Raw genomic sequence first — 16,027 nt, 5'->3', positions numbered from 1 at the left:
TGATTGGGAGTGTCTAACTGGTCTGTAAAAGCCAGAACTGCTAATGAATACTAAGGGATCAAATACTTATTTCACTCCATGAAATACAAATCAATTAACATATATTCCTTAGATTTATTTTTCTGGATTTTCTTTTTAATATTCTGTCTCTCCATGTAAGAATACATCTACCATTAAAAGTATAGAATGATCATGTCTTTATTAGTGGGCCAACGAAGAAAATCAGCAAGGGATCAAATACTTCTTGGACTCACTGTACTTAATGTACCATTTTGGAACAACTTATGGCAACTTAAGTATATTTCAGTTGTATTTAAGCTATATATAATACAACATAAAAACTAATAAAATTGTGCTTTTGAGTGCTGATTTTTTGGTACAACCTCTGTAAACTTAAGCAGATTTGAGTATGTTTTTTTAAACACCTTTTTTTGTGGTATATTGTGAATATACTAATTTGCGTATTGATGCACATATTGTGCAGACCTTGATGGTACTGGAAAAAAAATGCTGCACTAAAGTGCACTTTAAGCAGTGTTTAATGCAACTATATATATATTTGAAGCATATTGCTTAAAATACATTTTACGGAAATACAGAGGAAGTATATTTTCATGAATTATTTTAAATTGAAAATGCACTTTAAGTATTCTTTACCTAATTTGAACATCCTTTTAATGCTCTTAAGTATACTTTACCTTTTTACAAGGCAAGTTATTGTCCCAAAGTAGCATTTTAAGTTTTTGGGCCCTATTTTAGTGATCTACAACACACTGGTTAATTGTGTTTAATTGTGTTTTTGCACACATTGATTTAGGGGCATGACAATGTGCCTTCAGTATCGTGCGGGCTCAAAAAATGCATTGTGTGTCTCGAAATGAACTAATTATCTTACATGAACTAGGCATGAACTAATTATCTTACTTAATATGGGTGTGTTTAATTTTGGCCGTAATGTGAAATAAACCAATCAGTGTGTCAGTTGTCATTCTCTTTAAGAACCAGGTGAGCTCTGACTTTGGCACGTTCATATCTTAACAGCGCAGCACTTTTGTGTGAACAGTAATGTTATTTTATTCTATATTCTGTTTATTGTTGATGTAAGTGTCGGGTTTGCCGGGTGTTTTCCACCACAGATTTCATTTTTCAGCAGGACTTGGCACACTGCCCACACTGCCAAAAGTACCAATTGGTCTTATATAATACTCTAATTTCCTGTGACACTGATTTTTGGGTTTTCGATGGCTGTAAGCCATAATCATAATCAACAACACAAAAAATAAACAGATAACTCTCTCTCTTATCACTCTGTAATACATGTGTAATACATCTAGAGTTTCACATTTCACTTTCTTAATCATATTTTGTTCTAATTTTTTGAGATGCACCTGTATGAATAATGATGTATGATATGATGTATGATAACCTTGGTGTAAAAATCCTTAAAATAAAGCAGGGTATATATAAATAAAATCCCTGTAAATATATGTTTTACCTGTACAGTGATCTCCCCCCGATGGTCGCAAGGTTGGAAAAGACCCCGAAGTTGGTCATGTTCTCCGGCCACGACTGGATGTTCAAGAAGCCTGAAAGAAAAGTCTTTGTTAGAGAGCAGATTTTCTTCAAGGGTTGGACAATGAAACTGAAACACCTGGTTTTAGAGCACAATAATTGATTGTGGTGACGGACAGTTCTGGTGGAAACAGGAGAGTTGAGGTGCACATTGAATTCTGCGTGATTTGATCAGCCGTGGTTTTATGTTTTTGGGATACAATCCGGGTTAGCACCCGAACATCCCTTTCAGACAGCTTCCTCTTACAGCATCCACAGTTAATCCTGTTGGATGTGGTCGGTCCTTCTTGGTGGTGTGCTGACATTACCCTGGATACCGTGACTCTTGATGCATCACAAAGACTTGCTGTCTTGGTCACAGATGCTCCAGCAAGACGTGCACCAACAATTTGTCCTCTTTTGAACTCTGGTATGTCTCCCATAATGTTGTGTGCATTGCAATATTCTGAGCAGGACTGTGCTCTTACCCTGCTAATTGAACCTTCACACTCTTACAGCTCTTACTGGTGCAACAATGTGCAATTAATGAAGATTGAACACCAGGCTGCTCCAATTTAGCCATGATGAAACCTCCCACACTAAAATGATGACAGGTGTTTCAGTTTCATTGTCCAACCCCTGTATATATATATTTACACAGCACAACAATACAAACTAGTCTAAAATGTATAGCTGATTTACTTATGTCTCTTTTATTGCATCCTAAGCTTTAACATTGTCTGAGCCCAACACTCGCATCCGTCTACCACACACAGTTATATGCATCTGTGGTTGGTTTTCCTTTATGTTTCCTGGAAGCTCTAAACTACAGAAGTTCATTATTTGTGAAGAATGATGATCTGAGGAGGGGGAATAACTGCAGCACTATCATGCTGGTTAAAGAGAAGAATTTTAATGTCATCAGCTGTAATTTCGCAGGCCGAACTCGTTGAGATGATGGACAGCGCGTCCTGAATACGAGGGAGCGGCGTCGTCGCTCTTCCCGCCGACAGCGCTCCGGTAATGAAGGGACTGTTTCACTTCATTAGCTATTTGGCGCAGCCGGCGGTGCAGGTTCACAGTGACTGAGAGCTTTAATATCAGAAACACTTCATCGCCGGCTGTATTCACTCTTATATTTTGTCACGTAAATGAATATTCCCCTTCACCAAAAGCGTAAATACACAACAGCCAATGCTCAAAGACTAAAGAGCCGCAAAACTAATAAACAGAGAGGTGATGGATCACGCAGATCTTCCAGCAAGAAGCTTCTGCATACTAACAAAAAAATTATATTTCTGTATTTTTAATATATTTGCCTCTATATTCAACTGTTTTAAAAGCGGTACTCCATGTTAACATGCTTTTACATTCAAGATGTAGCCAATACACTTTCTAAAATATATATATATGTTTCCAAGTTACTTACCCTATAAAAATTGTGAAGCATACAAAAGAGTTTTTTGTATCATTTTCTTAGATTTTTATTTGATTGTAGACAGTATAAAATATTTCATGTTTTATTTGCTCAACTTCCTTTCATGTATTTATATACAGCTCTGAAAAAACAAGACCACTTGAGTGATGAGTTTCTTTGATTTTACCCAATTAAAAACCTCTGGAATATAATCAAGAGGAATCTTTGCACCAGGAGTAAAGCAGCATAAAGTTATCCAAAAGCAGTGTGTAAGACTGGTGGAGGAGAACATGAAAACTGTGATTAAAAACCAGGGTTATTCCACCAAATATTGATTTCTGAACTCTTTAAACTTTATGAATATGAAGTTGTTGTTTTTTTTTTGTATTATTTAAGGTCTAAAAGATCTGCATTTTTTTGTTAATTCAGACATTTCTCATTTTCTGCAAATAAATGCTCTAAATTACAATATTTTTATTTGGAATTTGGGAGAAATGTTGTCTGTAGTTTATAGAATAAAATATTTTTTATTTTACTCAAACACAAACCTATAAATAGCAAAATCAGAGAAACTGATTCAGAAACTGAAGTGATCTCTTCATTTTTTTTCTAGAGCTGTATATGCATTCCTGTTTTTAAATTTATAGATTCTTTCAAAGTTCTTGAAATTATATATATATATTTTTTTTTCGGATTGATTGACCTTCATTTCTTCTTAAAGTATTTTATTCTGTATTTAGTTAAGTAGTTGTTTCTTCTCATAATCTGGATTAGAACATTACTCAAATATTCACTATTCACTGTATACCTGTAACTCTACCTCTTCACTACTTTACTTTAACTGATGCTCTCAAACACTTTATTAAGAGACAAGAAATTCAAGTAATTAACTCTTGATGAGTTCAGCACAGCTGTTAACTGAAAGCCTTTAGAATTCCAGGAGACTCTACCTCATAAAGCTGACTGAGAAAATCCAGCAGAGATGTTCAAAACTGTCTAATCTAAGCAAAAAGTGCTACTTTGAAGAATCTAAAATATAAAACATGCTCTGGTTTATATAACATTTTTTTTAATTAAATAAATTGTAAACTAAATAATTCCACATGTTTTTTCTTCATAGATAGGATAACTTTAGTATCATATATATTGTTTGCTACATAATTTAAGCACACAAACGGTCCCTTACACTGCGTCAATTTTTTTGTTAATTAAGACAAAAAGAAGTTATCCAAAATCACCTGAAATAAACTTGTTTTACATTGATTTGCAAAACTGATGTGCAAAACTGTCCTCTAAACAAGAGGTGGTCCTTTAAAGAATGTACAAAATAGTTTGGATTACTTTGGTCTTAATCTACAATGTAGAACATTTTTAACAAATAATTAAAAAACACTGAATTGAATTGAAGGTGTGTCCAAAATTTCGACTGTTTGACTGTATGTTGGGTATACAGCTACAGAGTGACACGTGGTTAATGACTCACCTGTGATCTCTCTGACGGTTCTGAAGACGTTCAGGCGCTCCGGGTCCAGAGCTGCGATTCCGTGGTACATGTCTCTGCCAGGAGAGATAAGATAAAAGCTATAGAAAGATATAAAATATATATAGTCGACTTTTACCTCTCTGAGGAAACCATTGATGCCCAAGATGATGGAAACTGATGGAATTTTGACGTTTAGCTGCTTTCTTTGAGGAAAATAACTATATTTAACCCTTTTAAAAGAGAGTTCTTGCTTTCTGTGATGTAATCGTCGGCCTAGAACCAGCTCTTCTGGTACTAATTTAACCCTTGTGTGGTGTTCATATTTTTGTTCCTCGTTTACTTTGTTACTTGTATTTAATTCAGCAAAATTAAGCAATTTTACATTAAAATGCTTTACACATGCTTGCTTCACCTAAATTGAAAGCAATATAAACACAAGCTTACATGGTTAATATTTGCCCTTTACCTTTCTTATGTTACATTTCTTTTAAAAAGTGCTCCTCTTTTTTTTATTAGTTGTTTAATAAAATGTAAAAGAAAATGAATTAAACTCAAGACATGAGTAAAAAATTAGTTTAGTTTCAAATTTACAAATGAAGCAATGTTTATTAGCCCTTGGGCAAACATACTGTATGTACTATAAATGTGTAGGGGGGTGGGGGGGTGTACAGTGTGTGTTTATCGAAAATGTGTTTTGATATATGTTTTTCACAAAAAATAGGCCAATGCCAATGAGTTTAAGTTAGAAAATATATTTTTTTAGTATCATTTGATGAAAAATGAAAACGGGTCCCACAGACCCGAACACCACACAAGGGTTAAAGAAGTTAAAGCTGAACGTCTTCTGTAAACTTACATGAGGAATCAACTGAAATTAAATAAGAGTCCTTACATATGATCTGTTCATGAGTTTATGATGATTAATATTTATAACACATGCATTTGGTAAATGAAAGTTGAAACACTTCATGCTCCATATCTTACCTTGTTAAATCCTTTGAACTCTAGGCTGTTTCAGTTTTTGTTTTCAGTTCCTCTTTCAGGTTTTATAACACAGTAATTATATCAGAGAGTCACATGCCCTGATCTCTTTTACTCCAGAAGACATACGGCTGCTCAAAAATATAATCATTTAAAATGTAAAAGGAAGCAGAATTGTTATATTTTCCTGGAACTGATCATGTTTTGCTTAAAATTTTACCAAGCGCCTGTTTTTTTTTTTTGTTTTTTTTTGCTTATTTTTGAGTGTATAGACTTTAAATATATTCACACCTAAGATATGTTTTCAAAAATGTTAAGACTAGAGTGTTTATGAGTTGAAAACATAAGAATATTGATGATTTGAGTTCATTACATGGCTTATTAATTATTACTTTGATAAAGTACATGGAGAAACAGCATCAGGCGGATTTATTGTTCTTGATAATCAATAATCACACCTCTAGGATACATGTAGACACTAAAAACCTGATACTCAGAGCAGCCTATGCCTTTCAGTATTTTAATCATCAGGGCCAATATGGCCAATAATATTCCAACTAATAACAAAACTGATTTACTATACACAAAAATGAAAACTTTTTAGTCTAAATAAAACAAAAATGTTTAGTGCAAAATAACTACATAGTAAAAAAAAAACTATATAAAGTAGTGCGCACACCATACCTAGCTTTAGTTTGAGTAAAGCAGGTAGTTTCTGTGAGACACTTTTGAGTCTGATATTTACTGATATTATTTGGTTTGAAACATCATATAAATATGTTTGAAGCACTAAAGGTAAATAATATTGGTTGGGGAAAAGCAAATTGCACCTAATACAGGTTAAAATAGTGTCTCTTAAGATGGAATGGAATTAGTACCAGCCTTTTTTTTGTGTTTTGAGCCGTGCAAGGTGTTCTTCACTGCAAAAACACACGGACACGACCTAAATCCAGCTGCACAGTAAATGATTCACCTATAGATCAGTAACATAGCGCCCCATATCTTCAATTCTTCTATTTATTAGATTGTATAGATATAGAAAGGTATGGAGATGAGGTTGGAAATGGCATGGTATCTGCATCCTTCACGCACCATGTGGCCTCAGTTGCTCGATCCTGCTGCTTCGCACTTTATGACATCAGAAAAATTAGACCGTTTCTGACGCAACAGGCCACCCAACTCCTGGTACAGGCAGTCGTCAACTCACGCCTCGACTACTGCAATGCCCTGTGTAGTAAAATCACTCCAAATGATCCAGAATGCAGCAGCATGTCTGGTCTTCAACCAGCCAAAACGGGCACATGTCACCCCGCTGCTCATTGAGCTCCATTGGCTACCAGTTGATGCTCGCATCAAATTCAAAACTCTTACAATCACCTACAAGGTGATGACAGAACAGGCTCCTTCCTACCTGCACTGATCACTCCTGAAGACTCACGCTACCTCCCGGCCGCTGCGCTCCTCCAATGAACGTCGCCTCGCTTTACCAAACAAACATTCACACAAAGCAACCCAGACTGTTCTCATACAGAGTTCCCCAATGGTGGAACAAACTACCTTCTACTACCAGATCAGGAGAATCTCTCACTATCTTTAATAAACTCCTGAAGACAGAGCTCTTCAAAGAGCACTTACTCTCCTAACACCTCTAACTAACTACCTCCCACTACCAGATCAGGAGAATCTCTCACTATCTTTAATAAACTCCTGAAGACAGAGCTCTTCAAAGAGCACTTACTCTCCTAACACCTCTAACACACTAACTACTTCTAACCTCATTTCCTTCTTCCCCTCCTTCACTCCTCTATCCCATTATTTCCCTTTGACCTCCTTTAAGCCCTATCTAAAAATGTTTTACCTTTAACTTTTACATTACATTTGTGCTTCACTATTGTAAGTCGCTTTGGACAAAAGTGTCTGCCAAATGTAATGTAATGTAAGAGGTAAACTCTTGAGATATCAGCAGTATATGGATGAGCATTGTCTTTGTAAAATAGTAGAAATGACAGTCCACGCCATCACACCAGGTCTTCTGGGCATGTGATGCGTAACAACAAATCTTGGCACTGACTGTGACGCCTCCACACACAGATTTGTTTGTCATCTCGACTCAGTTGACCACAAAGCGAGACTCATCACTGAAGATGACCCACTGCTGTCCTAAGTCACTTCATGACAGTCTGGCACAACTACCCACAAAGTTTGTTTTTGATGATGATAAAAAAATACATGTGATTATTGCATAATAATATGTGTTTAGAGGGAATCAAATTAAACAACAATCATATATTTTGTTTGCATTCCACAAAGTATTTAAAGTAGAAAACACTGTTCTGTACTAAAAATGTTTCTAATATGGAGGAAATGCTGCTGAAATCGAGTTCTTTAATGAAACCGTATTTAATATCTAACCCCGGCTGATTTGTGCTGCTTGTCCAGTGTTTGATATAAAGCAGTTGATATAATAAGAGATAATAATAATGAGAATTTGGGACTCTAAGTTCTGTAAGATGTTTAGGCTTCTGGAGCGTGGTTAATTTAATTCCAGGCTTTTGTTGCTTCCAATAAAACTTAGTGATTGCACTGTCAAGAGATATTCCACACAGTGCTGCAGTTATATTTCGGCTCCTGCAGCTTCTGAACTATTTAAGGTGGAATAGAAAATAATTTAAGGAAGAAGCTGGGGAATCATTTCAATGCTGTGGTCAAATATAGTGTCAGAAATTATTGCATTCATAATTTAATGATAAAAAAAGATTTGTGAGTAATGAGGGTAAGCAAATGTGTGGCTGATATACAGTAACTGGAGTCATAATGCTCATTGCTATCTTCCAGCCCACCAACAGTCAATTTCCACACCTTCCACCTGCCTCGTTTAAATAGCAACAGAGCTTCTGAATATATCTACACTGATGGCCATGGTGGACTGGAAGTGAGGTGAGTTCAGGTAAATTTTCTTTATTGCTATGTTGGCAATGGCAAACACAGGTGCGCAATATACACTCATCCTTAAAAACACAGTTGCATCAAAAGTAAATCAACCAACAGGAATGAAACTTGGTACGTAGTCATGCCAGAGTGTCACCTCTTCAATTTTTGTATTGAATACAACCAATGAATCTGGTGTGCTATTTCAAAAAGACAATGCTCATCCACACACTGCTGACATCTCAAGAGCTTACCTTGAAGATATTAAAGATACTATACCATAGTATTTGTTTCCAAATGCCATATTGTACTCTGCAACTGTGATGATGTGTTGATGCATGCACCTTGGTCTAAAAACCCATGTTATACTCTGGAAATAGAGTGTTGGTGTATGCGGCTCGGGCACAGTCCAATATTATACTCTGCAACCGGAGTATTGGTGCATGTGGCTTAGACAAAATCCCATATTATACTGTGCAACCAGAGTGTTGGTGTATGCATCTTGGTGTAAAAACCCATATTATACTCTGCAACCGTAGTGTTCATGAATGCAGCCTCGGACAAATCCCTTATTTTACTCTGCATCTAGAGTGTTGGTGGAAGCAGCTCTGCAAAATACCATATTATACTCTGCAACCGGAAGGTTGATGCATGCATCTTGGTCTAAAAACCCATATTAAGCGTTGATGCATGCTTCTCAGGCCAGATCACATTTTATACTCTGCAACAACAACAAAGTGTTGGTGCATGCAGCTTGGTCTAAAAACCTATATCATACTCTGCAACCGGAGTGCTTGTGCATGTGGCTCAGGCCAAATTCCATATTATACTCTGCAACCGGAGTGTTAATGCATGTGGCTCTTACCAAATCCCATATTATACTCAGCAACTGGAGTTTTGATGCATGCAGCTCTTACCAAATCCCATATTATACTCAGCAACTGGAGTGTTGCATCCATTTCAGGCCAAATCCCATATTATACTCAGCAACTGGAGTTTTTATGCATGTGGCTTGGACCAAATCCCATATTATACTCAGTCACCAGATTACAAATGAAAGTGGCTTCTGTCAAATTACACATTATACTCAGCAACCGGAGTGTTGGTGCATGCATCACTGGCCAAATCCCACATTACACCTGACAACTAGATTATGCATGAATACGGCTCGGGCCAAATCCAATTTTATACTCTGCAACTGGAATTTTGTTGCCTGCAGCTTGGGCTAAATCACATTTAATACTCTGCAACAACAACGAAGTGTTGGTGCATGCATCTTGATCTAAAAACCCATATTATACTCTGCAACCGGAGTATGGATAAACATGGCTTGGGCCAATTCCCATTTTATACTCTGCAACCGGAGTGTTGGTGCATGCATTCTGAGCCAAATCCCAAATTATACCTCGCAACCGGATTATGGATAAACATGGCTCGGGCAAAATCTCATAATATACTCAGCAACTAGAGTGTCGGAGGAGACAGCTCTGCAAAATACCATATTATACTCTGTAACCAGTGTTGAAGCATGCATCTTGGTCTAAAAACCCATATTAAGTGTTAATGCATGCTTCTTGGGCCAGATCCCATATTATACTCTACAATCGGAGTTTTGTTGCCTGCATCTCTGGCCAACTCCCATATTATACTCTGCGTCCATAGCGTCTGTGTTATTTGGGGACAGAAGAAGGTTAAAAGTTAAAAAGTCCTCACCCTTTGATCCCGGTGATGAGGAAGATCAGGTTGCCGTTGATCTTGGTGCAGTTGACGAACTTGTGGATGTTGCTGGAGTCCACGGTCTGAGCCATCTGTAAACTTCCTGTTCCTATTCCATCACACACTGAAACCCAGACACAACCCAGACACAACACAGACGCACGGCGTGAACACGACTCACGCAGACCTCACGCAGATTACCCGCTATCTCCAGCCGGCAAAACAAAACCAGCAGAAGTTCAGATAACTGCAGAACGCCGGGGTTTAGACCCCCGCTGACCACCTTACAGAGAAACCACTGTTCTGATCTGTGTTTACATTCAGCTAACGGCAAGCTGTGACTCCAGTTCAGCTACTAAAGTTAAAAAATCATCACTGCAAACATTAAAAAAGTGAGTTATCCTCATAAAACCTAGGGAATGAACATTGGGGTGTAGAAGAATTTAATGGATCTGCAGAGTCGTAAAGTAAAATATTGGGCCTCAAAGTCCCGTTCACACCTGGTTATTTTAGGTGGCTAAGACCTAGATTGGATCCTGATTAGATTTTAAACACATGCATTTACACTTAATAGTCAGTTGAGTTTTAGATTAGTCAGATTAATTGTTTATTTCGATAACTGTTTGCCGTTTCTGTTGTACTGAGAGGAGTTTTGTTTGTCGTCCAGGTCCTGAAGAAATGTATGTGTTTACACTACCATAATGGGGATTAAATTAGGTTTAGATTATCTACAGAAGTTGATTTGGATCTGTTTTACATACTGTGTAGTCTGTTATGTATGTCACTAAGTACTCCCAAGCTATTATACAAGCTTATGCACTATAAATACAGGATTCATAGGACATGTGTTTAAATAAAGGTAAAAAAAAAAATAAAGTAAGAAAAGGGGAGAGTTAATGGAGAGTAGTTGACCTTTTGAATTCTTACCTTTAGGGCAGATATCAGTGCAGGGGATGCACATTTTGACCTGGTTCTCTTCTACCTCCATCTTGTTGCTGGGGCAGGCTCGAACACAGGAGCTCTGGTCCACCACAAAGTTATCTGTGAAAAGAAAGTACAGAGCTTTTCAGCATTTTTTTTTATTATATACCAATATCTTTGGTATACTATTATCAGTTTTCATGACTTGTCTGCTGTTTTTAGTCATTATTACATTTTATATATACTAGTGCACCAGTTGAAAATGTGAAACTCATAAATAAAATAGATGTATTACACACAGAGTGATCTATTTTAAGCGTTGAATTCTTTTATTATTATTTGATACCTTTGTTTATACGATTTTCACATTACAAAGTTTCCCACAATATTAACATCAACAATGATACTGCAATTCAAACAGAAATAACAAAAACACAGCAAAAAATATATCCATATCCTAATCGTAACATTAGAGGGCACACTACAAAAAGTTCATGTGCATACAGCAGTCCAACAGGGTGGTGAAAAAAGAGAAGAAAAGAGTATGAGACTAAAATAAGCTACAGTTTTTAACCAAGTGTGTATTATCTAGGTATTCCAAAAATTGGGTTCGTTTATTTCTTTTATTGTCTTTAATGTCTTAGAGCCAATGAAAACCCAAAAATCAGTGTCTCAGAAAATTTGAATATTATATATATATATATATATATATATATTATAAGACCAATTGTTACTTTTGGTAAGCAGTGTGGGCAGTGTGCCAAGTCCTGCTGGAAAATGAAATTCGTATCTCCATAAAAGTTGTCAGCAGCATGCAGAAGCATGAAGTGCTGTAAGATTTTGTGGGAAAACAAAACTGCACTGACTTTAGACTTGATAATAAAACACAGTGGATCAACACCAGCAGATGACAGACATGACTCTCCAAACCATCACTGATAATCAGTAAATTTTACATTTCATTTAAAGAAAATCAAGGGATCAAAGTCTGAAGGAAGAGTGGAGAGACACACAGTCCAAGCTGCTCGAGGTACAGTGTGAAGTTTCCACCAATCAGTGATGGTTTGGAAAGACATGTCTGTCATCTGCTGGTGTTGATCCACTGTGTTTATAAATAGGCTGTATGTACAATGTTCCCCCCTGAGATGGCCCAATCTTTAACCCCTCATAATCCCACCACTACCATCCATATGTGGGCCAACATGGAACTCATGGACATAACTTTCTGATGCCCAATTGGGCTACCCATAAAGACCCCACATAGACCTCACATACAGGAGTTGGACAATTAAACTGAATCACCTGGTTTTAGAGCACAATAATTTATTGTGGTGACGGACAGTTCTGGTGGAAACAGGAGAGTTGAGGTGTACATTGAGTTCTGCAGTGATTTGATCAGCCGTGGTTTTATGTTTTTTGGATACAATCCGGGTTAGCACCCGAACATCCCTTTCAGACAGCTTCCTCTTACAGCGTCCACAGTTAATCCTGTTGGATGTGGTTGGTCCTTCTTGGTGGTATGCTGACATTACCCTGGATACCGTGGCTCTTGATGCATCACAAAGACTTGCTGTCTTGGTCAAAGAGGCGCCAGCAAGACGTGCACCAACCATTTGTCCTCTTTTGAACTCTGGTATGTCACCCATAACATAATGTTGTGTGCATTGCAATATTTTGAGCAGAACTGTGCTCTTACCCTGCTAACTGAACCTTCACACTCTTACTGCTCTTGCTGGTGCAATAATGTGCAATTAATGAAGATTGACCACCAGGCTGCTCCAATTTAGCCATGAAACCTGTTTCAGTTTCATTGTTCAACCCCTGTAAATATAGGCATGTTCTCATGTTCTCATGTTTTCTAGAGATACTCACGTGGGCACTTCTTGACGCAGAAAGCTCCGTAGGTGTACTTGGCTTTAGGGTTGTGCTCCAGCTGGAAGGTGGTCGGGTTGTAGACGAAAGGTTGAGGACACTGAGTAACACAAGCGCCGCTGTCGTTGAAGTTGGTGCAAGCCTGAAAATAATAAATAAATAACAAATAAAACAAAGCGAGACCAAGTGAGTCAGTTTCCTCTGGCCTGAATTCTGCAGTTCGTCAAAGGCGGACGCCAAGTCATTAGTCACATTTGTGAGTTATAATTAAAACTTTCTGTCGGAGCGAGAGCAAGCATAAGGTTGAGTTCAACGCCGCTCCCGGCAGCGGCAACACAATCGCAGCCATTGATCCAAGTCGTCATGCCAGGGGGCGAAATGTTACTCTAATTAAAAACTCTTGGCAGATGCTGCACATTATCAACTGTTGAAAGCAGCAATAACTGAAGATATTGGAAGTTCAGGCTCTGAAATTAACAAACAGATTCACTGGAAGAGCTGGAACTGCTGGAAGAGCTCGAACTGTGGTCAATAACAGAGAACCCATGATAATAAATGGAATAGGGGCCGTTTGGGACGCTGCTCATTATCCACACGCATGAAAAATTAAAACATACATCTGCAGGAGCTGCCGTGCATGAGTCCAACAGCACTGAAGTTTCCAAGAAGCTGCTACACATATATATAAATATACATAAATATATAAATATATAACTATATATACAGCCGTTTTGAATAAGAACTGCCTTTTGTATTATTCGTATAAAATAGTTTTATACCCAACAAAGTAACTATACTAGAAGTGTGCTGCTTACAAAGAACAGGAACAAGAAGCATATTTGTATTCTAATGTAAATATATTTAACATAATAAATGGAATAGGGGCCGTTTGGGATGCTGCTCATTACCGTGCATGAGTTTAACGGCACTGACGTTCCCAAGAAGCTGCTATATATATAAATATATATATAAATATATAAATCTATTACTATATAGACAGCCGTTCTGAATGAGAACTGACTCATTACTTTTGTATTATTCGTATGAACTGAGATTGAGATTGAGCTTTTCTGGAACTCTTGTGGGAAATAACAGCTTAGTAAAATATACATATAGTAGTATGAAGTCAATTATAGGATATAGTGTTAATTAACGCATTTAAATGTCCAAAAAAAAAATTAAGTAAATTTGTAACAAGTTAAAAATTGTAGTACAGTATATTAAAATATATATTTTTATATAAGCATATTTGTATTCTAACGTAAATATATTTAACATCGAAACACATACAAAATTAAAACAAGCATCTGCAGGAGCTGTCGTGCATGAGTCTAACAGCACTGAAGTTCCCAAGAAGCTGCTACACATATATTTATAAATATATATACACACAGCCGTTCTGAATGAGAACTGACTCATTACTTTTGCATTATTCGTATGAACTGAGATATTGAGCTTTCCTGGAATTCTTGTGGGAAATAACGGCTTAGAAGGAGATGGAGATAGAGAACCTATACTACTGTATGACTATAAAACTATAAACTAAAACTATGGGATGTCAGTTGCAATCAATGCAAATCCGAGTGGTCCAGTGAACGATCGTATTTTTCGCATTATAAGGTGCACTTAAAATCCTTTAATTTGCACAAAAATCGACAGTGCGCCTTATAATCCAGTGCAAGTTATGTATGAATTCTACCAGTCAGGTATTAAGGAGCAGTAAAGCCATTTTCTCTAAAGTACAGCATTATAAAGGTGAGTTTTCAGTAAAGTTTCTCCAGCACTAAGGCTGGAGCTGTATTAGCATTAGCAAATACTTTAAAAACTAAACTAAACTAAAACTAAAATTTAGCATCAGCACAATAAAAGTTATAAAATAATATAAAAGTGATGACCTACAAAGCAGTCGGTGTCTTTGGGTCCGGAGCATCCCCCGGCACACTCCCTGTGGCAGCAGTCACTGACGTACGGGCCGAAACAGCGCCCGTCACACTGCTCAGCACACACCATCTTCGTTACTGAAACACACACACACTTAAATTAAGTTGTGACAAAAGCAAATGTAGGACTGTAGTAATGACGATGTATTGGCATGTCAATTCTGTCATATATTTACGTTTTCTCCTGCGCTTATTTGTTTCTACTGAGAGCTCTTCTTAAGATGGTGTCCTATTATGTAAAAGAATGTAACTTTACGTTTCATAGACATGTGGTCACTGTGAAATACAACTGAACAGAAGTCACGTTACAGCAGTGTTTCTCAACCCTGTTCTTACATGTTATACTGCATATTAACACTGTTCTACATATTCTAGAGCTTCCTCTGCTTTAAAGGCATTTAATAAAGTAAGTGGTGGTATGATGTGTTTAATACACTGCTGGATATACATAATGATTAATTTAGGCTCCATAGGGGGCTAAGAGATTTTAACAGGTAAACTCAGTAAATGACTGTTTATTAGCTGATCAGCTGGATCAGGTGGAAAACACTATTTTGGGGCAGTGATCAGGGTTAAGAAACTGCTTTAAACTAAAACATAAAGTACTGTACTAAATTCTGACTATCCACTACATCTGGCTTCTATCTAACTAGTTAACTAAATGAATTTTCGTTCATTATAGCCCACAGTAAGTCCTGTAATCCTAAATTAAAAAACACAGTTTGACAAAATGAAATAGTAATTAGCTGATCAGGTTAAGTTAAGCTAACTCACTAACACAGCTGCAGTTTATTAATCACAGTGGGTTTAAACTGTGTGCTGATTCAGAGACGTGTATTTTAGTAAAATCTCCGTATATCCAGATCTGTTTTAAAATCAGCTGAAGCTGCTGCGTCCCGATCCCGCTGCTAAATCTCACAGCGAGGGGGCGGGGCTTCCACCACCAGCACACTGCCTCTCCTCCCCGCGTCGCAAAACCAGCAAGCTGATTGGCTGTTTCTACTGAGAGGCGGGAATTAATACATGAACTGGCTCCGTGATTGGTCCGGTCTGTCTCCTCATTAATAGTACAGCTGATCTGAGCGAAACGATATCATTTTTGGGGGGGACAAATCCACCTGTTTCTAATATTGGGTGGGACATGTCCCACCCATCCCCCCCGGTTCCTACGCCAATGCTGACAGCATCTATCAAAAGTGTCCTCTATAGATTGTGGCC

At 37.3% G+C, this 16,027-nt stretch overlaps 1 protein-coding gene across 1 annotated transcript in view; it reads right to left on the bottom strand.

The window, feature by feature from the left end:
* Positions 1-16,027, bottom strand: part of LOC125785907 (receptor tyrosine-protein kinase erbB-4-like) — a 253,364-nt gene that overhangs the window by 60,597 nt on the left and 176,740 nt on the right. The window contains exons 6-11 of the mRNA XM_049470118.1: positions 14,769-14,887; positions 12,870-13,011; positions 11,004-11,117; positions 10,074-10,200; positions 4,452-4,525; positions 1,496-1,586 (exon numbers count right to left, since the gene is read on the bottom strand). Coding sequence (XP_049326075.1) covers positions 1,496-1,586; positions 4,452-4,525; positions 10,074-10,200; positions 11,004-11,117; positions 12,870-13,011; positions 14,769-14,887 — 667 coding nt within the window. The remainder of the gene's footprint in view (positions 1-1,495; positions 1,587-4,451; positions 4,526-10,073; positions 10,201-11,003; positions 11,118-12,869; positions 13,012-14,768; positions 14,888-16,027) is intronic.

This window comes from Astyanax mexicanus, chromosome 21, assembly GCF_023375975.1.
Source record: "Astyanax mexicanus isolate ESR-SI-001 chromosome 21, AstMex3_surface, whole genome shotgun sequence".
NCBI classification, from domain to species: Eukaryota; Metazoa; Chordata; class Actinopteri; order Characiformes; family Acestrorhamphidae; genus Astyanax; species Astyanax mexicanus.
The sequence above is the reverse complement of the archived record's forward strand: the minus strand, read 5'-3'. Positions and strand labels throughout refer to the sequence as shown.